Consider the following 24,494-nt stretch of genomic DNA (forward strand, 5'->3'; position numbering starts at 1 on the left):
CCTTCCTGGCCATAACTATTCGTCTATTCTGTATCTCCTCTATCTACTAGTCTAGTCTTTATTGTTGTTTCTCTGCTGACCATCATTAAAGAGTAGTCTACACAAGCTATAGTGCAAACATTTCTCACCTTCTGTTCAATCACTCATTATTAGCCTCGATGGTCAGTCCAGTAATTGATCCTCTGAGGATGAGATCTGGCTTCTAAGGTGTTCATAATTGGATTGTAGAGGTGACATGTATACTATAGTAAATATTAGTGACATGTATACTATAGTAAATATTAGTCATCAGTGAAGAGCTAAGTGACGCAGTGCATGTTTCTTTTCCATCCTGACTGTTCCCTCTTTAGTCAGACATATTTTCTGGAGCCATATTCATCACACTGGCCTTGGGATTGGACCTTTATCTGGAGATCTTCATCCTCTCGGCTATCACTGCCATTTGCACAACCACTGGTGAGTCCATTGCATGTTTGGCTCAGTCACGCTACTTCTGCTGATCTCACCCCAACCTGCCATTAGCATCCTCAGTGTTAGCCTTGTCACTGCCATGTAAGGATATCCTTTTATTTCCATTGTGAGATTCAAGCACAGACCCAGAAACACAGCTAGAGCAAAGAAAACAGAATCCTCAGTATTTGGTGTGAGCATCTAATGATGTAGTGAATGGGATGGGGTAATGGTGACTGGGCCCAGCTATGTGTTTGGTACGCAGAGTGGCATTTGGAACCCAGTGTATCATACACATGGGAGGTCAGGATAAAATAGTGGCTTAGACCTGAGACTGGCAAATCTAAGGCAGGGCCCAAATGAATACACGATGCCAAGGCACAGAATCAGGAAAGGAAAATTGGGGCAGTGGGTTGGTTGTAGGAGGAGATGTGTGGTAATAGTTCAAGCAGGCTTTCATGAACCAGATATTTTGGTGTAGCACCTCATGCATACTAACTTATGAAAATTAAACTATACCAGCTCAGTTGGAAAAATAAAGAAAAAGTATAGCTGGAACAATAAAGATAGTCCTGAAGCCATTTTAATACTTTGAGCACATGTTTCAGAGTAAGTGAAAGTTAAGTGCATAAATCTCCTATTTTCAGTAACCATCTTGTTTCCCCATGACACTCTCATGAAGGAAATATCTTGTTGACTGAGGCTCTGTGAGCCTAGAGTTGAAAGAGAAGTTTTTGTTGTTTGAACAACACTGCAGCAAAACACAAATCAATGACTATATCTAGCTCTTAACTAATGAAACAATGAAATATTCTGACACTAGAGCAAAAACGGTTCTTTCCAGTTTTGTTTTGTTTTGTTTTGTTGCGGTACGTGGGCCTCTCACTGTTGTAGCCTCTCCCGTTGCGGAGCGCAGGCTCCAGACGCGCAGGTTCAGTGGCCATGGCTCACGGGCCCAGCCGCTCCGCGGCATGTGGGATCTTCCCGGACCGGGGCTCGAACCCGTGACCCCTGCATCGGCAGGCGGACTCTCAACCACTGCGCCACCAGGGAAGCCCTCAGCTACTGTTTTGATAGAGATTTCCTTGAGTGACAGAAGCTCTCCCAGTCTTTTAAAGTTGACTGTGCTGGGGGCCTCCTTCAACTCCTAGCCAGGCTTGCACTGGATCTGACCAAGGTGAAAGCTTAGGGTCTTCTCAGGTCTTTTCTAAGCATGTGTCTTACCCTGGTCATAAATATGGCTTTCTAAATTCCCCATTATATACAGTTGTTTTTGGATGTCTTAATTTCCCAGAGACACTTTCCCCAGATTTTGCCTTAGGCAGTCTGTTGTGTTTTGACAACACAAGAGTCTTTGCAAGTTTGGCTTGCAGTGTTTTCAAGATTTTCCAGTCTGAGTTCAGAGTTAGGTAAAACAGAGCTGTACCTAGTGTCAGTCCTTCAGGTAGCCTCCCAGAGAGGTTAGAAGAGGCATACACAATAATTTGTGAATGTGGTCTGCTCTGCTCCCTCTGGAGCTAGGGAAATGGTTCCACACTGGGGACATGAGCTACCCCTACTTTAAAACTGGTGTCAATTTATGACTGGTGCTGCTTTAAAACTGCCACCACACAGCGAGAGGGTAAGAGAAGGGCAGTAAGATTGCCACAAAATCTTCCTACCATTTTGTAGTGACTTTTTCTTGATTCCATGCTTGTTTGGTCACTATAAACTTTTATAAATCATTTTCCATAATTCTCACAAAATTGGTTCTGACAGTTTCTGCTCATTTTTCTTTCTTTTTTTTTAAACATCTTTACTGGAATATAATTGCTTTACAATGGTGTGTTAGTTACTGCTTTATAACAAAGTGAATCAGTTATACATATACATATGTCCCCATTCTGCTCATTTTTCAATGTTTCTATTGGAGGATGAGAGTTTGGAGTGGCCTACTCCACCGTATTGCAGACATCATCATTTTTATGATCTCTTCCTGATTTCTTTTTCTTTGAAGACTTTTTAAATTCTTTGTCCTTTTTTCCCTAATAGTTTCCTGCTATCTTTTCCTCGTTGATTCGCAGGAATTCTTTGAATAGTCTACCTACCAACTGCTTGCTATTTTTTGTATTACTTCCTCACTTCATGTTCTGCCTACTCTCTTTCTGGAACGTCAAAGAGATGAATGTTGGCCTTCCTGGGTCCATGTCTTCTGAATTTTATTTCACAGTTTCTATCACTTTACCTCTTTTTAGTACGTTTTAGGATAATTCATGGGCTTCATATTTCCATCCACTAAGGTCAGTTCTGTCCATTCTGCTATTTAGCCCATCTTCCAAGTATTCTGTTTCAACAAGTTAAATTTCCCTTTTCAATATCTTTGGGTAGATAGTATAGTACAATATTAACAAACTGGAACTCAGAAGTCAGGACCCTGGTCCTGGAGCAGTCAGAGTTGTGGTGTGAGAATGAGAGACAAGGAATGTAAGTGTGTAAAAACAGCTTGTGCTAACTAACATCGTGGACATGGTGTGAAAACTTGTTCTCTAAAATCATAGACTGAGAAGCTTGGCTATTTGAAATGATATCAGTGAGAATGAAATAGCTCACTCTTGCCTGATGGCTCTGAGTCACACAGGTCACTAACAGAGAAACAGCCTCGCTTTCCAACCCAGGCGCAGAGCTTCAGATAGGGGTCTTCAGACATAATATTCCACATTTAACTTTGAATTTCCAAGATAATGGGAACCCTGGGTCTGTTTCTTAGACCAGCCTGTATATTAACCCCTTTACACACTCTCTCTGTTTTACTTTGAGCCAAACACAGTCTCACCTAAATTTTCCCTAAACTCCACACTTCCTCCAAATCCCATGGTAACTCTATCTCTTCCTCTATTTGGTGAGAAGCTGCACTTCAGCTTGATTGTCTCCCTTGCTGAAGCAAGTTGAATCAACCTAGCTTTGTGGGGCCATAGGTGTGTTCCTGGCTTCAAGAGGGGTCAGAAAGTGATGAAGAGTGGTGTTGGGTTCACTGAGTAGAAAAAAATGGAGTCTGCAAGATGGCTGGACCAGGTGAATGACTATTGAGGAGACAAGAATAGAGACAGAGAGAGAAGAAGAGAGGGTGAAGAATAAGAGAGGGTTAAGAAGAAGGAAGGTTGAGAAGAAGACAGACAGTCTTGTAAGGAAATGGAAATGCAATTCCTGATCAAGAGTCTGTCTGATGGTGCCCTATAGACCTTTGAGACAGCTATGAGAAGTGGATCTGTTCTAATAATGTAGGTGTGGGGTATGGTATGATGAAGTCGGTGCAGCCACAAGAGAAGAGAACCAGGCTTGAAAGGCAGAAGTTTATTATAGTCACAGATCCCAAAGAGGAGGGCACTGCATGCCATGCAGGGCCACAGGGGGAAGCACCACTGTCAGTCAGAAGGCAGAAAGGAGCAAGAGGAAGGCCTAGGCCACAGACTTTATTGGGGTTTCTTCAGGAAAGGCAAGGCAGAGCAGGTAAACAACTTAGGATTGGCCGGTTTGAGTAATTCTGGTGCGCTTTGGGCTATTGAGGTGGTCTCTAATTGCCAAGTACCTGGCCCTGGGATGATTTAGGACAGAAGAAATATTGCCTTGGTGTGTGAGAGTTAGATAAGGAGGTGACTGGTGTATAAACATGATTGGTTGGTCAGTTTATGACAGATGTGATCCAGAACAAGCACTTTGCCATCTCTCCCCAGTCTGCAAGGCCTCCAAATGCCAGAGCATCAAAGTACAGAAAATAGGAAAATATAGTTAATATACTTGACCCTGTGATAAATGCCTATCAAACTGACAAATACAGAATCTAAGAAAATGCAGAACAGGATCTAATCCCCTTACAGATTATATTAGTTTGCTAGGGCTGCCATAACGAAGTACCACAGACTGGGTGGCTTAAACAGCAAAAATTTATTTTCTCACAGTTCTGCAGGCTGGAAGTCCAAGACCAAGGTGTCAGCAGGGCTGGTTTCTTCTGAGGCCTCTCCTTGACTTATAGATGGTCAGTCTTCTCCCTGTGTCTCCCCATGGTCTTCCCTCTGTGTGTACCTGCATCCTGATCTCCTCTTATAAAAACATTAGTCATATTGGATTAGGTTCCACCCTAGTAATCTCATTTTAACTTAATTACCGTTTTAGGGAGCCTATATCCAAATGCAGTCACATTCTGAGGTACTGGGGGGGGTTAGACTTTAACAAATGAATGCGTGAGAGAAGAGAACACAATTAAGCTTATAGCACAGGTAAAGTTAATTATGCATCTTATGGATTTCCAAGTCATGGGTTCCTGTGGAAAAAATAATCTAAAGTGGATGTCATGCAGCAAAAGGAAACAGAATTACAAACTGAACATATAGGGCCTGAGGGTGAGGGAAGGCAGGTGGGGCAGCGCCTTTGGGTGGCTGGATCACAGAGGTTTTCAACAAAGAGTTAATGAGAAAGCATCTGCTGCTCCCAGGACTCAGGCACCTTGACTCCTGGACTATCAGAAAATAAAGCGAAGCACCAGCATTCTAATTTGAATTTTCTCCAATCTGAAATATCTAGTGTTTAGTTTGACAATTTGGCCTTTGAGTGTGATCTAGGAATGCAGGTCCACTCAAGGACCAACTTCTCTCAAGCTAGGGGTGCCCTAGAACCAGAAAGCATCATTATCCATGTCCTGGGAGTCTTGGAAGAGCCCTCATAGAAGAGCAGAAGCTCCTCTGACAGAAAAAGCTGGCTGGGTCAGGGATGCAATGTGGACCTCGGGGACTGAATAACACTCACCTGAATCCTCCAGAGCTAGTCAAATAATGCTGCCCCATTAACCTCACCCACATCTCCCTAATTCCATCCCCACCAACCCATCAATGCAACGGCATCTCATTCAAACAACTTGGTTCACCGAAATCCAACTTGGAGTTTAGAAGGAGTACTCTTCGGGCTGAGTTTGGGGTAATGTTAAAAAAATCTCTCTCCTGCAACTAAGTACACACATGTTTTTCTCCCAAGGTTTGCCTTCGTGAAGCAGAACAAGCTGTAGCATATCTTTTAGGAAATGGTGATTTCAGTACTAGGAAAAAGTGGGTTCTAGTGAGTTTCAGAGGTAGAAATTTTTTCACGTATACACCAATGCCTGACTCAGTTATATGGAAGTAAGAAATGCTGCCAGGTATGTCAAAGGCCCCAGGACCAACGTCACTCTGCAGACAAGGAGCTTTATCTTCTCATTTTGAAAGATTCCTTTTAAAATGGTCATCCATACTTAAAGAAGCTTTATTCCTGACAGTGCCTGGTTTTTCAGTTCTAAAAACTAGCATTAATGAGCAATCACTCTGCACCATAACACACACCTTCCATCTGAGGAAACGAATAGCTCTTTCCTGCATCCCTGAAATTATTCTAGTATAGTTTATCACTTACTGGGCCCTGGTTACCCAAGTGGTTCAGTCTGTTCTAATGGGACATTGTGCATTGAAGGTAGTTACTCACCTCATGTTTACTAGTGGTTTTCAAGTGGAAATCATCTTCAAACTTTGCTACTTGTTGTTAAACTGTTCAAGTTGTTAGATTCTATTCTCAACTGTCCTGGCTCCTGCTTCCTAATCCATATCTTGTACCAACAAATGCTCACCACAGACAAGCTCAGTATTTGTCTAGAATCTCTAGAAAACAGGAAATCAGGATGTTATGGTTTTTTAATGTTTTTATTTTTTACCAAAGTAATAAATTTTAATGTACAGGACTAAATGCAGCTTAATATTACATCTGCTTGGCATCTTTCATGTATGTATTGCTCATCCTCTTTTCAAAGTGACCTCGTCACACCCAGAGGAGGTAGGTAGATGCTATGAGCACCAAGGTCCCCATTTTTCAAAGAGAAAAATACAGAGTTGAGACAAAATAATTTACCACAATATATATAGTGAATCATTGACAAGGTCAGAAACAGAATCTAGGACAATCTAGATACTTTATGATGCTCCATCCACTAGCTTTCAATCCTCTCCCTTTATCCTCTCAAAGCTCAAAAATATCACAAACTCCCCACAAAACTGAGTACTCTGAGTAATACTAGCCATGTGAAATTCTCCACTTTTCCTTGTTTTCTGCCTAGCTTAAGGGGAGTATGAGGGCACATCAAATGTTTTCTTTTCCTTTCACAAGAAGAAGCCATTCTTTACCTGTTGAACCATTTTTATACCCAAGGAACCACTCTCAGCTCTTTTCTAAGCTAGCCTGAAATCAGTCAATACTAACATCATGACTTCCACAGGATTATATTACAATATGATTAAGATTCCACAGGTGGAACTAAAAGAAATAAATTAATTAAATTTAATTTTAATTTAAAACATTTCTCCCTAGGAAACAGGTAAAACAAGAAATAAAAGTGTTGAGTGCTACCACCTGGAACAGAGACCACCCACCCCAAACTTGGTCAATGGATGACCACCAATCAAGACACTTAAGAAAAGAAGAGCTGTGGTCACATGAACTCACAGGGAGGAGGATCTCTGGCTAAAAGTTTCAGTGTTTCAGGAGAGTGCAGCTGCTTTGAGATGACAGATGCCCCCAAGAGGCATATGTGCTCTATTTTGTGACACTGAGTCAGTTACTAAGCCTGTATGTCAATATCAGCACCATGAGGAAGAGGAGCCTCTGAAAAATGCACCCCAATTCATTATAGTCACCAGAGTGTGTACTCTGTGCAGCCATAAGGTTAACCAAAAATAAAGCAAGCATTTATTAACAAATACCCACATCATTCATTCAGTCCACAAACATTACTGAGTGGCTAAGAGAGTCCAGGCACAGGAAATGCTAAAATGAATGAAATCTCAACACAAAGAACTGACAATGGACACTTTTAAGAAAACCAGAAAATCCCCTTGACTCGGAATTATCTGCTCTCCCCGCTGGCCTGAGGCTGGAGCCTAGGTCCCTCCCTTTGGTGTTAGTACTGCCATGTCCAGGCCCCTCCTTCAAAGAGCAAACACCCAGGACAGGGACCCCATCAAGTTCACATCCTCAGCTTCAACGTGTTCATCAGTTTATCAGATTGATCTTTCCTGTGCCAGGAAAACCTTGACTGGGATATCATGAGGCGGGGGAGATTTTTCTTTTAAAAAAAAATGAAGGGGGAAGTTAGATAGGGAAAGTGGTAGGAACCAGGGAGACCACAACTCTTAACATAATATTCAAGGGTCACAAACAATGTTGACGTGCTGAATCTACCTGAGACAAACTTGCATCAGACATCATGGGCTTCTGTTTCTTAGTCTGCCTTTTCCTAGACATCAGACTGCCTTTTCCTAGACATCAGACTGGGTGGAATTTCCTTCTGCAGCTCCGATATGTACAGATGATTGTATCACACTGGTCTCAAATACAAGTTAACAGCAAAACAGCAATTTTTCTCTAGCTAGCCTGTAATTACAAATGTACACATTTATCAACTGGGCAAACTTTACAACTAGCTGGTGTCCCTTCAACACTGCAGAACGGGATTAAAAGGAGACAGAATAAAGATCCCAGCCTTCACAAGCACAGCCTGCAGCAGAAGGCAGGACTCAGGCAAAATACCCATGACAGAAAACGGCCACGGTCAGCAGGATAATGCCATTGATGTTCACTATCGTCCTCCACAAAGGCTTCTCCGAGGTGTCTGTCATCTTCAGCTTCATGGCTGCCTCCTCTTCCTTTGTCATTTTGGGACCCTTCTGCTGGTCCAGACCACAAAACAGGTCATAGGCCCGCCTGAAGCATCCTTTTTTCTCCTCAGGAACTTCTGTTTCAAGGGCAAAGCATAAAAGGATTGTTGGATACAGAAGCAGGAGGCACCAGAAAAGGTTTCCAGGGGAGATGCCATTCCATGAAACATCTGCCATTTTGCAGACATTTCCCAGTTTTCTTGTTTGCAAGAATGAAAATGGTACAAATTTATGTTTGTATAAACATAATTATAAGATGATGTTAATAGATGGATTCTACATCCTTATGATCAGCTTGCCTACGTTTTATCTCTGTTGGGCCCAATGTAAATACATTTTAATTTAGAACAGTCAGAATCAAACAGGAAATAATAGTTTATGAGAGAGAAATGTTAACAATTGGCTGGGGACTGTGACGTATGAAGAACATGGAAAACCCACCTCCCAAACACAGAAACTCATGTCTGTTTGCTACATCACTGAAAAGCAATGAGATTGGCATGACTCAGGAGTGCACTGGCTACACCTGGAAACTCCAAGGCTTCACAACAGATCCAGCCATGTGATAAGGATTGGTCTGAATAGTCCCTGATACAAGGCAGCAGTGATCAACACTTCCAGGGCTTAAGATCTGATACTGCTGTGTCGAACCATTCAACTGACCTTGCCATTCAAAGTGGATGCCCACCAAGGGAACTAATTCTGTCTGCTGAGCCCAGGTGTGGCATTAGAGGTAGGCAGACCTGGGTTAGAATCTCAGGTTTGTGACTCACTAGATACAAAATCAAGCCCACTGTGTTTTCAGCACCATGGTCAGGGACCACTGCTCTCCACTCTCCCAGTTCTAAGAATCACAGACTTACTGAATTGGAAAGAACCTCAGTGGTCAAGCACATACATGTGTCAGAACTGGAACCAAAACCCAGCTTTATGGCCTTCTTTTTTTTGCTTTTTTGAATTTTATTTTATTTATTTTTTTATACAGCAGGTTCTTATTAGTTATCCATTTTATACATATTAGTGTATATATGTCAATCCACTTTATGGCCTTCTTAATTCACCTCTCATATTCAAGTATACATAAAGTTGGATAAATAACACCTTCTTCATTAATAAGATTTCCTGAGAGAGTGCCCAGTGTGTAGTAGGGGTTAGGAAGTGTTAGTCCCCTTCCATTCCCTCTCTTTTCTCTCACACACATAAAAAAGATAGACAAACCTCCTTGTACCCCTCCATTTCAGTAAACTCTACCAAAATAGGAGAATGGGGAGGGATTAGCAAGGAGTTGGGCTCACTAACCAGCCCAAGTGAGAAATGCCTGGTTATCTGGGTCAATAAAAAGTTGGGTGGCCTTGAGAAAGTCTCATTTTCCTCATCTGTAAAATTGGAAGACTTACACTTGCATTATATGCCTTATAAGTATGATGCAGTGCTAAAATGTATCACTAGACTAAAGTATTCATAATTAAAATGTTATGATCATATCAATATCAGTCATGATGACAATGGTGCTGGTGGTGATGATATGGGGATGATGATGATGCAGCTGCAAGTTTCCTCATGCTGCCATTTCTCAGAGAATGTTGAGGGTCACACCTATTGCCTGCAAAAGCCCTCAAGAGATCTTCATTTTTTGAACTTTAATAGGGCAGAGTGTTCAGTCTGATTTCACCATGAGTTCAAGAAACAACAGAATTCAAGTGCTGCCAGGAACCTCAGAAGTCACTAAGCCAGTTCTCTAGTCAGTGTAGGAGTCTCCTCTATGGCATCCCTGTTAGATGCATACTTGCTGCCCACCCCTTTCCAGACAAACACAGTTAGAAAACTCTTCCTTAAGTATCAGTAATGACGGTGATAACTATAGCCAATTCTTATAGTGGAGGATTATGCTTATAGTGGAGGATTATGCTATGAAGTGTAGCCTATCATTTAGAATACTTTTGTGAGGAACTTGACCTTTAGAAAAATGGAATCTCTTGCCCAGGGTAGTAAGTAGAGAATTCAGGATTCAACCTCAGTTCTCCCCAAATCCAAATACCACACAGTTTCTGCACTATCCTGCCTCCATACTTCAAGTTAAATTGGAAGAGTTCTTTCCACCCATCTGTCTTAAGCCTTCCCTGTGGTGCAGAGCTAATCTCTTCTTCCACATTAAAACATGCAAAATATGCCTCATCCATGTTCCTTTCAAATCTGATATTCTCACTCAATGTGGAGACATTTTGAGGGGTGGGAGAAGTAGGGGGCATGTTCACACCTGCCTGTCCCAAGGAAGCAGGAAGGGGCAGCCTTTTTCAATACCATGGTCAGCTGCCTATGGCTCTAGGTTCCTTCCAGCACTTGCAGGGTTACATTTCAGAACTGAGAGGTCTTTAGAGATCTCAGAGCAGACTACATCAGAGCTGGGACCATAGGCAAAGCCTCTCCCTTCCTGGGCCTCAATATCCATGTCTGTAAAATGAGGTGATAAGACCAAACAATCTCTAGGGCCCTTTCCAGAGCTAGTTCTATGAGTTTCCTGATGGCCAGATTCAGACCTTGTTGTGCAGCATCCATGCTCCCCTTCAGATGGAGTGATGAGACCTCCAGCCCAGTACCAGGTAAAACACATATGACCTTGTGCTACCACGCTTCTGCACACTGCACATCACCACAACCATCCTCCATGTGTGCACCCCTCCCATCTAGGGAGGAAAAGCTGCAACATAGAAGTTGAGGAAAGCATTGCTCTATGATCAGGATAAGTCTCTTGGCATTGCCTAAGAACTATCTTACTGGACTTCCAGGGAAATTTGATTTTTTAAATATGATGTGGTAAGCCGGTAAGACACAAGACCCTACGAGCCTCTATCCCATCCCCCTGATATGACTAGAACTGACCATAGCTTTGGTTCTAACTTCTTTCAGCTCACAGGCTATGTCGGAAGAGTCCTGAGCCTTCCCTTGTCCCTAGCCAAGCCCCAAATCAAGTCAGGGTGGCATGTATCTCACCCACCCTTACTCACTGAGCACTAAAAACCAGGGACTGAAGAGCTGGGATGATTTGGTATCCCCTTCCTCCCCTTGACCAGACCTTGAGTAATCTACTCAAAACCCACTTATCCATCTCACCCCACACCCCACTCCTCACTCCCCTCTAGTAGAAAGATCTGAGCTTTGATGAGGCACTTAGTGAAGGCTTCAGTAAGGTGGTCTTGCTGTTGGAGGAGTAACTCTTTAGGGCTTAGGAATAGGCTCTGAGCCACAAATCACCTGTTTCAATGGTCTCCTCTGAGGTTTCTTGAATGTCCTCCTCTTCTGCATCCAGGTCAATACGCTCCTCTTTGCTGTTACGCAGGCTCCAGCACAGGCGGTAGAGCTGTGGAGAAAGCAGAACAGGTTAGCAGAAAGATCCAAACAGTGTCTTGGGCCAAGAAGTTGAGAGAACAAAGAGATGTATATCAAGAAAGGAAAAGGAATGTGGCTCTCAATACCATAAAGAACACAGATAACAGTTCCCATCCACAGCACTATCTCTAAATATGCTGGGAATGTGGATATAAATCTTACACACGTGCACACCAGCCCCTATGCTATGTGCATATTCAGAGGCTATGAGACTGCCTTGAACATAGAAATGTTTTGAATGAATGATCTCTTGTTTCATATGATAAGTGAATTTGTTCCATTTAGCACCTGTGCTGAGAAACAAGGCTAGACACCCATTTATCTAGACCAGCAGTGTAAGATCAGGTTTTCTGTACTATATTATGGGGGGAGAATTGTAGACTCATAAGCCATTTAGAACAGGGAACAGCTGGAGGTGCAGTTTCTATTGACATAAAACCAGAAACTACTTTACTTCAAGAGGAAGCATGGAATTAAATGTGTTTGGGGCTACAATACTTTCAAAAACTGAGACATCAAGAAGCAATTAATACAACATAAAGTGAGCCTGTGACAGATTTGGCCACTAACCATGATGGCGGTTCTGCTGCTATAAAAGCAATATTTGTTTGATATTAAGGTTGGTCACAGTTTTGAAAATTTGGCAGTGAGACTGAAGGTCTCTCAGGGATTCCGTAAGCCCTGTATTTGTCCACGCACCAGAAAGGGATAAACAAAACCCTTTCTCTTTCTCTACAGACAAATGCGATCTTGGGTTAACTCTCTAGCTCTGTTCCTTGGAAAACTGAAAAGGATAGAATGTCACCTGTGCTGGGTTATCAGACTATATTGCTTATGGTAAAAATGACCCATAATTGGTAATCTTCATCTGCATTGGGAGGGCTGCAAACATACCCTAAACCAAGGGTGACATCTAGAGTTAAAGAAGAGTACTTGCGATTTTTAAAGTCTTGAATCAATTAGACTTTGATACTATTTGAAATTTCTTAAATTCTATGGGCAACTGTTTGGAGGCTTAATTGGGAAAAAATAAAGGGTAAATCATACTTCAGATTTCCGTCAACGTGGTGATTTTTATAACCAGGTATGTCCCTTGCTGGGACCCCTGGAAGCTATGACCAGGAGATTGTTACAAGAAATATGTGTTGCTATCTGGGGCATAAGCATCCAAGCCAGGGTGACCCCTGTGCCTGCCCATGTGATCTCATTCCCTTGTACCGAGCTGTCACTTGGGGAGCAGGATCCAGAGAATAGCCTCTGGAGTGAAATGAGGCCTGCTGTGAGGACTCCTGCTGAAGACACACTCTTAACACTGCTCTACTGGGAAACCATGTTTTCTGTCCTGTATCCTTCTACATGACACCAAAAGCAAGGATGGCCTATTTTAGTCATGTGAGTTGGTGACGTCTGATTGAGCCAAAGGCAACCAAGATGGGTGTTGCAGCATGAACATGAAACCAGGGCAGGACAGGTCTCCCAGATGGATACTCACATGCACATCTGGAATGGGCTTGGTGAAGAGGGAGACAGCCAGGATGATGATGAGAGAAATGACAAAGAGGATGATGGCAAAGTACAAGTAGTGTACACCACAGATAATTGTGGGACAGTTGCTGGGCTCCATGCAGCTCCCAGTTCCATAGGCAAACTCAGCAATCATACGGGACACCCCAATCACAAATCCAACGATCAGTCCCCAAAAGGCTCCCTGTGAAAGAAAAACCAGGGTTAAGAAACACTGTATACAGAAAACAGCTGCACATTCACTGTGGGGACAGAGGCAAAAGAATAACAGTGAGAGAAATGAGAGCTCCAGGCTATCTAAAACGGAAACAGTGGAGTTCAGAATACGGCTAGGAATGTTACATCAGGCCTTCAGTGGTTGCGTTTACCACGTTTCAGTAATGTGATTTTACGTAAGTCATAAAACAAGGATTCCCAAGATAATGGAGTAAAGTGTCTAATAACTGGTTAGAATAGCAACCTAAGGCCTTAATTCCCTTTAACTTTAAAAATAATTTGAATTTCTCTACCTGCAGCTACTTTTACCATCAGCCTCCAGATTTAGGCACATTCAGATGTACACCAATTACTTGTGAAGTAATTTGTATTCCTTGAAGACATGGAAAAAGAAATTGGGTCTTTTGGGGACAGAGGAGAAAGGAATTTTCCATCACCCCCTTTTATAGATCCAAAGTCACTGTTTTTAATTTGAGAACATAAAATTATACTGTGTGTTTTTACATTAAATTTTGGGTTTACATATTAGAATTATGGAAAGCCCTTAAGAGACTAGTAACATTGGGGGACAATTTTTCAGGTTTTTAAAAAAACCCTTTCTTTCCTCCCTCCCTCCCTCTCTTCCTTCCTCCCTCCTTTCCTTCCTTCTTTCCTTCCTTTCAGTCAGTTCTCACCTAGAGGACAAGGTCTGAGTCTACAGGTCATATTTTAAGAGGACCAATGACAAAGCAGAGTGAGCACATAGAAGGGTGGCCAAAAGGAGGCTTCGTGATTTTGTCAAGTGTTGGTCTGAACAGCTCCTTTGCTAGCCATCTGTACCCCGACACTGTATATTACAGGTGTGCTAAATTACCAGCTATTCTTTAAACGTGTCATGTATGTTCATGTCCTGTCTCTTTGCGCAGGTCATTCTCTCTACCTAGGAGGGCACAGGTTCATCCCTTCCTGGGAACCTTGCCCTAGCTGGAAGCTCTCCTCTCCTTCTGCCTAGACAGAACTGGGTGGGTGCATCCTCCTTGCTGTGGCTGCAGCACTGTGGACACACCTCCACACCAGCACCGACCACACTGCCATGTAATCATGCATTCGCTCCTGTCTCCCCATCTGAACTGGGAGCTTGCTCAGAGAAGGAACCAGGATTCATTCCCTGCGTGTTGCTAATGCCTAGCCCTATGCTGGCATCTGGAAGTGTCTGCTGGATGAATAAATGAATAAGGAAGAAGAAAAAGAGGTCCCGTTTGTCCCTCATACACTTTTTCAGTAAAAAATTTATTTCTTAATTTTAGTTTGTGTGAATAGTATTGATAAAACTCGCTTAGGTTTTCCTTTTCTTTTGGCAATTAGTCTGCTCTTATTCCTTTAGTCTCTATTCTCAAGAGGCTCTTGAAAAATCTGGGGGACTTCCTTGGCAGTCCAGTGGGTGGGAATCCACGCTCCCAATGCAGGGGGACTGGGTTCGATCCCTAGTGGGGGAACTAGATCCCACATGCATGCCGCAATTACAAGTTTGCGTGCCGCAACGAAGATCCCGCGTGCTGCAACTAAAACGCAGCAACAGCCTAAATAAATTAATTAATTAAAAGTAAAAAAAAAAAAAAGTTAGTGTAGCTTAAAATTTATTAAAAAGAAAAAAAGAAAAATCTGGGATCCTTTGAAATTTTCCTCAAGACTTGGTCACCCCTCAGCAAACAGAGTGCAAGATGAGTCCTGAGAATCACTTTGCAGTCTCTGTGTGCTACTCTCCAGAGACTCTGGGCCAGGGCTTCTCACCCTCAGCACTGTGACATTTGGGCTGGATAATTTTTTGTTGGGGGAAGTGGGGTAGGAGGGTGTCTTGTGCATTGTAGAATGTTGGTCTCTACCCACTAGATACCAGTAACATTCTCCAAATCATAACAATCAAAAGTGTTCCCAAATGGGAATTCCCTGGCCATGCAGTGGTTAGGATTCCGTGCTCTCACTGCAGAGGGCCCTAGTTTGATCCCTGATCAGGGAACTTTAAAAATCCCACAAGCTGCACGGCGTGGCCAAGAAAAAAAATGTTCCAAAATAATGAAATAAGGGCTTCCCTGGTAGCCCAGTGGTTAAGAATCTGCCTGTCAATGCAGGGGACACGTGTTCAAGCCCTGGTCCGGGAAGATCCCACATGCCGCGGAGCAACTAAACCCATGCGCCACAACTACTGAGCCTGCACTCTAAAGCCTGCGAGCCACAACTACTGAGCCTGCGAGCCACAACTACTGAAGCCCTCGTGCCTAGAGCCCATGCTCTGCAACAAGAGAAGCCACCACAATGAGAAACCTGTGCACCGCAACAAAGAGTAGCCCCCACTCACCGCAACTAGAGAAAACCCACATGCAGCAATGAAGACCCAACACAGCCAAAAATAAATTAAATAAATAAATTTTTTAAAAAAATAATGAAATAAGAGAATGTTGCATTTATGATGTGAAAATTAGTCATCTCATTTCCTAATTAAAGAGATGAATTTAGTGCACCATTAAAAGAAATGTTCCCAATACAGTAGTTATTGGGTGTTTACATACCCAAAAAGCACTCCCTTTAATAACTTGGAATACTTCTGAAGTTAGTTGAAGAGTGGTTATAAATAACTGCCAAATAAAGGAGAACAATGCTAACAAAATGTGTTTATTCCTTTCAGAGTGTCATAGACATGGACATAAAGATATATAGCTATATCTCCTACCAAGGAAATCAAAATAGTAGGATAAACTGAACCTTTCCTTAAGGAATTTTGAAATGTAGGTAATAATCTGGATTTGGGGTATCAAAGCAATTTCTGTTTGACCAAAATTTTAAAATATGAAATATAATTTTAAAATGTTCACAGATACGAAAAAAAAATGTTCCAAGACATCACCAAATATCCCCTGGGAAAGGGAAAAATTACCCCCAGTTGAGAACCATGACAATCTATTCCAATTCTTAGCCTTACTTTTGTTTTTAATATTTATTTATTTGGCTGTGCTGGGTCTTAGTTGCGGCACGCGGGATCTAGTTCACTGACCAGGGGTCGAACCTGGGCCCCCTGCATTGGGAGCTTGGAGTCTTAACCGCTGGACCACCAGGGAAGTCCCTAGCCTTACTTTTTGAAAGCTCTGGTCCATTGCTGAACTGAGTCTGCTTGTGGCCCACTGCAATACCCAGTTGGGCTTCTAGCCACACTTTCCTTACCTGAATATTAGAAATCTCCCAGTGAACCAGTTTCTGTCAATCCCTATTGAAACGTATTCCAAGATGTGTGCCAATTTCCCTAACTTTCCAAGATCACTTGCAGGTTTAATTCTGATCTCTCAAGGCCACTTATCCATGCACTCAGTTTTGTGTTCCCAGCAAATCTGGACTATGTTCCTAATGGCAAATGACAAAGGAAGAGAGACACGTGTTGTGATTCACACACCTCAACTCTGGGTCACTGCAGTGAAGTGTTTCCCTGATATATATCTGTCTCTGTCCTATTGAGAGAAAGGGGTTGTCTAACCAAAAATACATCATTGTTTAGTTTCAGACAGTCAGCTACATAGTCAACACCCCTACCCCTTCCCAATCCTTCCCAGGCATAGAGATGGTTGGATACAGAGACACTGAGCAACATCCCAGTCAGAAGCCTTATCCAAAGGCATTCTTTTCGTGGTGCTTCAAAATCTGCAACGTTGCCCCACTGATGGCCCAAATTCTTCAGCCTGGCTTTCAAAGGGACTGTGCCTAGTCTAACCTTAACCTGCCTTTCCAGCTGAGTCTTCCATTATCCACACACACAAACTCTCTCAACAGGTGAGATTCCTGACAGTCCCTCATCCCTATCCTGCTTGAGTATCACTACTTAGTCCTTCACTGGGCCCTGAAAAGTGCTGGCTGGAAAATCTAGCTCACTGCCGAACCAAGGAGGTAGCCTGTGCTAGAACTTCCTCTGGAGCTGCTCACCCAGGGGCTACAAACTTCCCAGGGAGAGCCATGCAGTTGGGTCAAAATCACCAGGAGTGGATGGAAAACATACATCATTAGTTGGGAATTAATTTGGAACCTGCAGCAAAGAGAAGAGGGAAGTCCGAGAGAATGTGAACCCAGGAGAGTCCCATGGTCCCTGGAGGCTTTTCCATATAAACCCTCAGCAGCACATTCATTCCTGCTTAAGATCTCTGGGAAACAGAATCCCTCCCAGAGAATATACAAATCCAGATGGGAATTTCTGTTCCAGAATGATTTTTCTAGACATGTATGATACCTACCTGCTCATTGACTCTCTTGCAGAAAATAGCAAGCAGGAAGACAGCTGCAATGGGTGGTCCCAAGTAACTGGTGATGGACTGGATGTAATCAAAGAGCTGCCCACTTTGTGCTGACTGCACAATGGGGACCCAGGCAATGCTGATGCCAATCAGCACCAGCATGAACAACCTGAAATCAAAGCCCCCACAATAGGGTGTCAATAAATGCCTCCACATGAATAAATATATATCACTGTGTATATATATATATATATGTGTGTGTGTGTGTGTGTGTGTGTGTGTGTGTGTATAACTAGCAAATATAGATGTACACATAAAAATATATAGATAGATAGATAGATATAAAGTTTTATATGACCACAGCAAGGAAAAATAATTAGCAAATTCACTGAGACTCTTTTCTTCTGTATTCTGCTTCTTCAGGAAAATCTTCTTCACCTGTAAGTAAAATGCACTTGATTTTCAATAGTAAAGTAGACCCAGTAACTACCAGGAGAGAATCCCACTTTGAGAGGCAGTGGAGTATAGGAACAGAGGTATGGACCTTGGAGCCAGCTCTCCTTTTTTTTCCTTTGGCCACGCCACGTGGCTTGCAGATCTTAGTTCCCCAACCAGGGATTGAACCTGCACCCTTGGCAGCGAGAGCACGGAGTCCTAACCACTGGACCACCAGGGAATTCTCTAGCTTTCCTCCTTTTGAGTTTCACTTCAAGTCCTGAACAGATTGGAGGGTTCCTTATAACCTCTGGATTTAAATAGAAGGAAGGCTGTGATTCTCTTATCTCTCCTACCTGAATTTAAGGCAAGAGTCTTAAGCTAACCTTTGTGGGGCAGTGTTTTCACTTACATATTTCTCCCTCTAAAATGCCCTTCCCATTGCCTCCCATTTACCCAACTCTTATCCGCCATTTTGGATGCTGCTCCCCCAGGAGCCTTCCTCAGCTACTGCATGGTGCACTCATCTATCCCTTCTCTGAGCCCTTGATTGCTCTTACAGGTGCCACAGCAAAGTTTGGAATTGTTTCATGTAACTGTAAGTTCATCTAGGACAAGGACAAACCCCTGGGCAGCAGTCATTGGATGCACAAAAAATATATGAGCCCCAACATAATCTCAGGCCAAGAGGTCCAGCCCTGAGCAAAGCAACAAAATGGTTTTCTTCCCATGTTGCATCTTGAGCCTTATAAATAGCAGAGAAACACCAGTAAACTTCTTTCTAAGGAAAACCCAGTCAGGGTAACTGTGCTGCTTCCGGTGAAGCAAAGTGGTGGACTCTGGCCCAGTGGTCAGACCTCCCCTGAGTGCCAGGTGTCTCATCTCCTGAAAGTGGCCTGCCATTTTCCTTTCCTTCCTTTGCCCTAATCTTGCTCATGAGATTTATGAGGTGGCAGCATTCCCTGGGAACCTTTCCCTTGACAGACATCCCAGGGACTTTTTCCACCTCCCCTGAGGAGGTTGGCCTGCCTTAGCCCCATGGAGAGACACAGCAGAGCTTCTGCTAATCCTCTATCCAGAGCATCTGCTCCATGATAATCGGGATAATGGGCACACCTGACCCACGGATTAATGCTTACTGCATTCAGTATCCTGTTGTGCCCATTACAAGCGTGCACATAGCCTGGTATTTTAGACTTTACAAAGCATGTTCACAAGCGTAATATCACCAAATCCTCACAATGGTCCTGAAAAATGTTACAGCAAAGGGTCAAGGTACTGGAGGCACCTGGGTCTAAAAGAAGTCCAGTGAGGAGAGCTGCAGTGTGGAGGGCTGAGAAAGAAAGCGTGGGACAGCATAAAGGGCCTTGGACAAGGACTCAGTTGGCCGTGGGTTCCAGTCCTGCCTCTGCTTCCTGATTTGGGCAGCACAAGCCTCATCTTGTTTATTGATAAACTGAGGTTAGATTCAATGATCTCTGATGTCATTTCCTGCTTCAGAAGGACATTGTTTGATGCTCTCTAATTTAAAGTTAAATGCCACTGAAAGCAAATATAACTTGCCACAGAGGTTACTCCCATTCTACCCAGCATGTACCAATCTTCCCCAGCTTGAGGGAAACTCTCTGATCATTCAAGCTTTCTATGGTGCATGACAGGGGGAGCTGAACTTACCTTCCTGCAATCATGAGCTCTTTCTCAGATGCTCTCTTCCGGATCTTGGTGTAGATGTCCATAGTGAAGAGGGTGCTGGCGCTGTTGAAGATGGAGGTCAGAGAGCTCATGAGAGAGGCCAACATTACTGACAGCATCAGGCCTCGAAGTCCTGAAAGAAAAGGAGGTTCTGAGTGGTACATGGAGAACCTCAGCTCTTTTGTGCTTGGAAAGTGTGAAGACTTAGAAAGTTTTTTGCCTTCTTACAGCACACCATATTCTCTGATTTATCTCTCCAGAAAGATTAGAACTTTAAGGAATGGACTGTAGCTTAAAAATACATTGTAAGCCCACAGCAGTCAACAAAGAGCTAGGGACAAAATACACATGAGGTAAATGCTTTGCTGTTGGGTGATTGATGGTGGTGGCGGTGATGGTGGTGGTGGTGATGGTGTTGTGTGTGTGTGTGTGTGTGTGTGTGTGTGTGTACGTGTTTCCATCTGAGCAGACTTTTACAAGGTCTCTCACTCAAAAGATTAATGATAATGAAGAAATAGTTAAACTAGGATTCAAAAGACAAGGTTTCAAGAAAGTGAAAAGACAGCCCATAAAATGGGAGAAAATATTTGCATATATCTAATAAGGGTCTATTATACAGAATATATAAAAAATTCCTACAACTCTATAATAAAAAGACAAATAACCTAATTTAAAATGGGCAAAGGACCTACATAGACACTTTTCCAAAGAAGATAAAGTGGCTAATAATCACATGAAAAGTTGTTAAGCATCAGGGAAATTCAAATCAAAATCACAATAAAATACTTCTTTGCACCCCCTGGAGGGGCTATAATTTTTAAAAAGACAGATAATAACAAGCATGGGTAATGATGTGGAGAAATAGGAACCCTCATACATTGCTGGCAGTAATGTAAAATGGTACCACCACTGTGGTAAATATTTACTCAAATAGTTAAACATAGAGTTAACATATGACCCATCAATTCCACTCTTAGGCATCTACCCAAGAGAAATAAAAACATAGGTTTGTACAAAAACCTGTACATGGGTGTTCATAACAATATTATTTATAATAGCCAAAAAGTAGAAACAACACAGGGTCCATCAACTGATAAATGGATAAACAAAATGTGGTATATCCATCCAGTGGAATATCACTTTTAAAAAAGGAATGAAATACTAGTACATGCCTACAACATGGATGAACCTTGAAAACATTATGCTAAGTGAAAGAAGCCAGACACAAAAGGACAAATATTGTACATGATTCCATTTATATGAAATGTCCAGACTAAGCAAATCCATAGAAACAAAAAGTGGATTCGTGGTTGCCTAGGGCTGTGGGTGGCTAGGATGAAACATAGAGTGATTGCTAACGGGTACAAGATTTCTTTGGGGCATGACGAAAATTGTCTAAAATTGACTGTGGTGATAGTTTCACATCTCTGTGAAATACTAACCAAGGAGAGCACGAGGTTGTCCCTACTGAGGCTAGGAGGCCAGGCCATGCTGAGGGCCCACTATTGAGAGTACAATCCCAGAAGTAAAGGTAACCTTAGGTGTCACCTAGGCCTACCACCCATCTGATACACAAATCCTTTCCACAACTTTTCTTCTGCCTAAACCCTGCAGCAACAGGAGCCTGCTCCCTCTTGGACAGTCCTAACTAGGCAGATATCTGCCTGTTGATAGCCTCAGCCACCCACCAGAAGCGGTATTACTCTTCATCCACTTTTCCATCTTTCACATATTCAAAGACAACTCATATTCTCTTGAACTCTCTCTTCTCCAAGCTAAACATCTTCAGTTTCTTGTACTATCCCTGTATAATAGAACTTGACATATATCTCTACTAAACTTCAGCTGGTTAGCTTTGAGTCAACATTCCTGCTTCTTGAGATCTTTTTGGAACATGGTTCTGTCACCTTCTAGGTATTGTATCTGTAAATAATTTTATAGCTGTGTTTTCATCTACAGCCTCACAAGAAGAAAAATAAAGGTTGCCTATTCTGATTATTTTGTCATTTGTTGGGACATTTTTTTTAATGGTCCCACTTGAGTGTCTATCATGTAGACTACAGACTATTGGAGTTATAGTAGGAGTTATAAAGACCATCTCATCCAACTATCTCATTTTTCAATTAATAAAACAAAGATCCATTTCAAGGAGTTAGTAGGTAAGGCTTCAAGTCTTAGTTCTGCCATTCGCTCGGAGTTACTTTACCAGTTAATTGCTCAGCTGGGATAGAGTTTTCTTCCCTCTGTATGATACTCTTCTCAGACTCACGTTCATTTATTCACACAACAAATATTTGTTTAACATAATTTTAGAGCAGTCCAGGCAACAAGTAACGGTATATCAGAGTAGAGTGATGGAGATAACAAGAGAAGGAGGTAGATGAATATAAGAGATACTTAGGAGGTAAAATGGACAGAATTTGGTGATGGATTGGTGGGGGAATATTTACTGACTGAGTGAAGGAGGCTGAATCTGCAAACGAGACAAAAAGGAACAGCTGGAAAGGATGGGGGCAGGGGGTGGGGGGGGAGGACAAACAGAAGAGGATAGTGTTATGGAATCCAAGAGAAGGGAATAACTCAAAAAAGATGAGTGATCAATAATGCTGAATGCTACTGAGGGACCAATGGAAAATATCTATTTGATCTAGCATGGAGAGGTCATTGGGGAATCTGGTGTTTACAGAAGCCAGATTCCAGCCAAAAGGGAGGAACGACAATGGTACATGCAAAAGCAGCATTTTGGTGTCCTATGTGCCACACAGCTTTCTGTCATGCACAATCCACTCTAGCACAGTATTCAGAGCTACAGTCCTCACCCAGGATCTGCCAGTCTAAGGAAATAGCATAAGCACGCCACAGAGGCCAGAATCCCAGCCAGAACTCTAAAAGAGCCATGATTCTTGTTAATTGCAACCTTAATTAATAAGCAACCCAGCTCAGTGGAATAGTTAACTATTACTCCCATTTTTATAGAAGTTGAATGCAAAGGGTTTGCCCAAGGTCATCTATCCAGTCTGTGGTTTAAAAAAAAAAAATCCAAATTCCTAAATTCTAGTCTTCAGCTGAGTTAACCATGCCCGACGCTGAGTTACTGTGTGGCCTTGGAAAAGTCACTTTCTCTCTGTAGGCCTCAATTTCCCCAACTGTAAAATGAACAGGTTTGACTAGATGATCTCCATGTTTCCTTTCAGTAATAAAATTTTATGTTTATTCTAAATTTTCCTGATCCATACCTTTGAATTTTTTGTCTCCTGGGACCACTAACCTAATGAGATTTCCATCCCTTAAGCCAGAATTAGATTTTTCTTCAACATGAAGATGAACAGTAACCATACAGGTCTACCCCAAAACTAACTATTCTGGACTCTAAGTATTCACTTTCTTAGGACACCACATTCTGTATAATGAGAAACCCCCTTGTATCCAATCTACCTACTGCCTTGAATTTCCTCATTCTAGAGCTAAAATTGCTCTTTGCCTTTCTCTCCATGTTTTTCTTTGGAACAGCCTGGAAGTCAATTCATTCTCCAGGTAAAACTCCATTTAGTTCAAGCCTCATGTTAATGTCTGTTGGAGAGCATCGAAAGACTTTCTAGATGAGCATGAAAAAGTCGTGTTTTTCCCTAACATGTTTTCAGATCATCTCCTTTCCATGCCTGACTGATGGACAAGTGCCAGGACTCATGGAGCCCAACCAAGCCAGATGTCTCCTCCCTACTAAGGCAAGACCTGCTCAAAAACTGAGGATGCCCGGAATGAGGCTTTCCCTACTAGCACCCCAGCCTCAGAAACGGCTTTGCCCCAGAAGGCCCACAGACCGCTATGTAGATAGAGCCCAAGCCCAATCAGCCTCCCAAGAAAGACCCTGCCAGCAGGGACAACTCTCACCATTGGGCATGAGCTCCACCACCAAGGTCGGGTAGGCCATGTTGGTACAGCCAACCTTGGTGCCGCAATATTTCTCACACTCCGAGGGCACAGTGCAGGCAATTTTTTCTGAGGAGAGATGAAGAGTCATGTCAGCAAGCAGACATCCGGGAACTATTTCCAAGATTCACCTTCTTAAGACAGGGCTTCAAATAGGATGTTCCTGCCCATGGCCCTGACATGGTTCCACAAAGAGCACAGCTCCCACTAAGCCCTTCCATGCCATCCCCCTGCCCTGCTGGTTCTGACCATTCCCAAGCTCTGCCTGGGGAGGAAAGACAGTTCCTAGGCAGATGAGGGAGAAGCAAAGAAATGCTTACGTAGGAAAGAAGAGGGCATGGTCCTCAGACTTTAGCTAGCTACTCTGCTCAGCAGTGACTGTGTTCTTGTTTCTCCTGAAGATCACAGTGACTTGCTGTTCCTAATTTTGAGGCTTGTTTTCAACAGCTCTTGCAAGTAGGGTTGAACATCTAGACAACTAAGGGAATTCCCCAGCGGGAGGAATGTGGGGTAGAACTTCCCAGATGTGGAAAATCTGGGCTAGAAATAGAAAGGCAGTAACCTGGGAGGGGAAGGGGACATGACCTAGAGACTTGGAGGAAGTTCTAAAAACTTCTATAGAATTCAGATCTACACGCATTTATTAGGTACTTACTACAGGTAGGTCATTTAGTGCTGCCCCATATAGTACCAAATCATCACAGCACCACCTCAAATATTTGTCTGTGTGTTATATCCATTATACTTTAAAATCTTCAGTTAGATATATTTTTCTCGTGACAGGTGAGCCAGTATAGGAGGGTGAAAGCACTGTTAGGAGCATGTAGCCAACGGCAACAAGTGGCCCCAGACTGTCTTGTCTTCATTTTGGAAGGTGCTCATCAAACTTTCACTCTGTGGTGCT

General features: G+C 42.7%; 1 protein-coding gene across 3 annotated transcripts in view; it reads right to left on the reverse strand.

Annotated features, from left to right (window-relative positions):
- Positions 1-6,142: 6,142 nt before the first annotated feature.
- Positions 6,143-24,494, reverse strand: part of SLC5A1 (solute carrier family 5 member 1) — a 54,905-nt gene continuing 36,553 nt past the window's right edge. For all 3 annotated transcript variants that reach the window (XM_060310740.2, XM_030860920.3, XM_060310741.2), the window contains 6 exons: positions 23,552-23,659; positions 19,643-19,793; positions 17,534-17,702; positions 13,036-13,251; positions 11,409-11,514; positions 6,143-8,233 (listed from right to left, as the gene is read on the reverse strand). In XM_060310740.2, the coding sequence (XP_060166723.1) occupies positions 8,016-8,233; positions 11,409-11,514; positions 13,036-13,251; positions 17,534-17,702; positions 19,643-19,793; positions 23,552-23,659 (968 nt within the window). In that variant the 3' untranslated portion in view covers positions 6,143-8,015. The remainder of the gene's footprint in view (positions 8,234-11,408; positions 11,515-13,035; positions 13,252-17,533; positions 17,703-19,642; positions 19,794-23,551; positions 23,660-24,494) is intronic.

The sequence above is a fragment of the Globicephala melas genome, chromosome 13, assembly GCF_963455315.2.
Source record: "Globicephala melas chromosome 13, mGloMel1.2, whole genome shotgun sequence".
Classification (NCBI taxonomy): Eukaryota; Metazoa; Chordata; class Mammalia; order Artiodactyla; family Delphinidae; genus Globicephala; species Globicephala melas.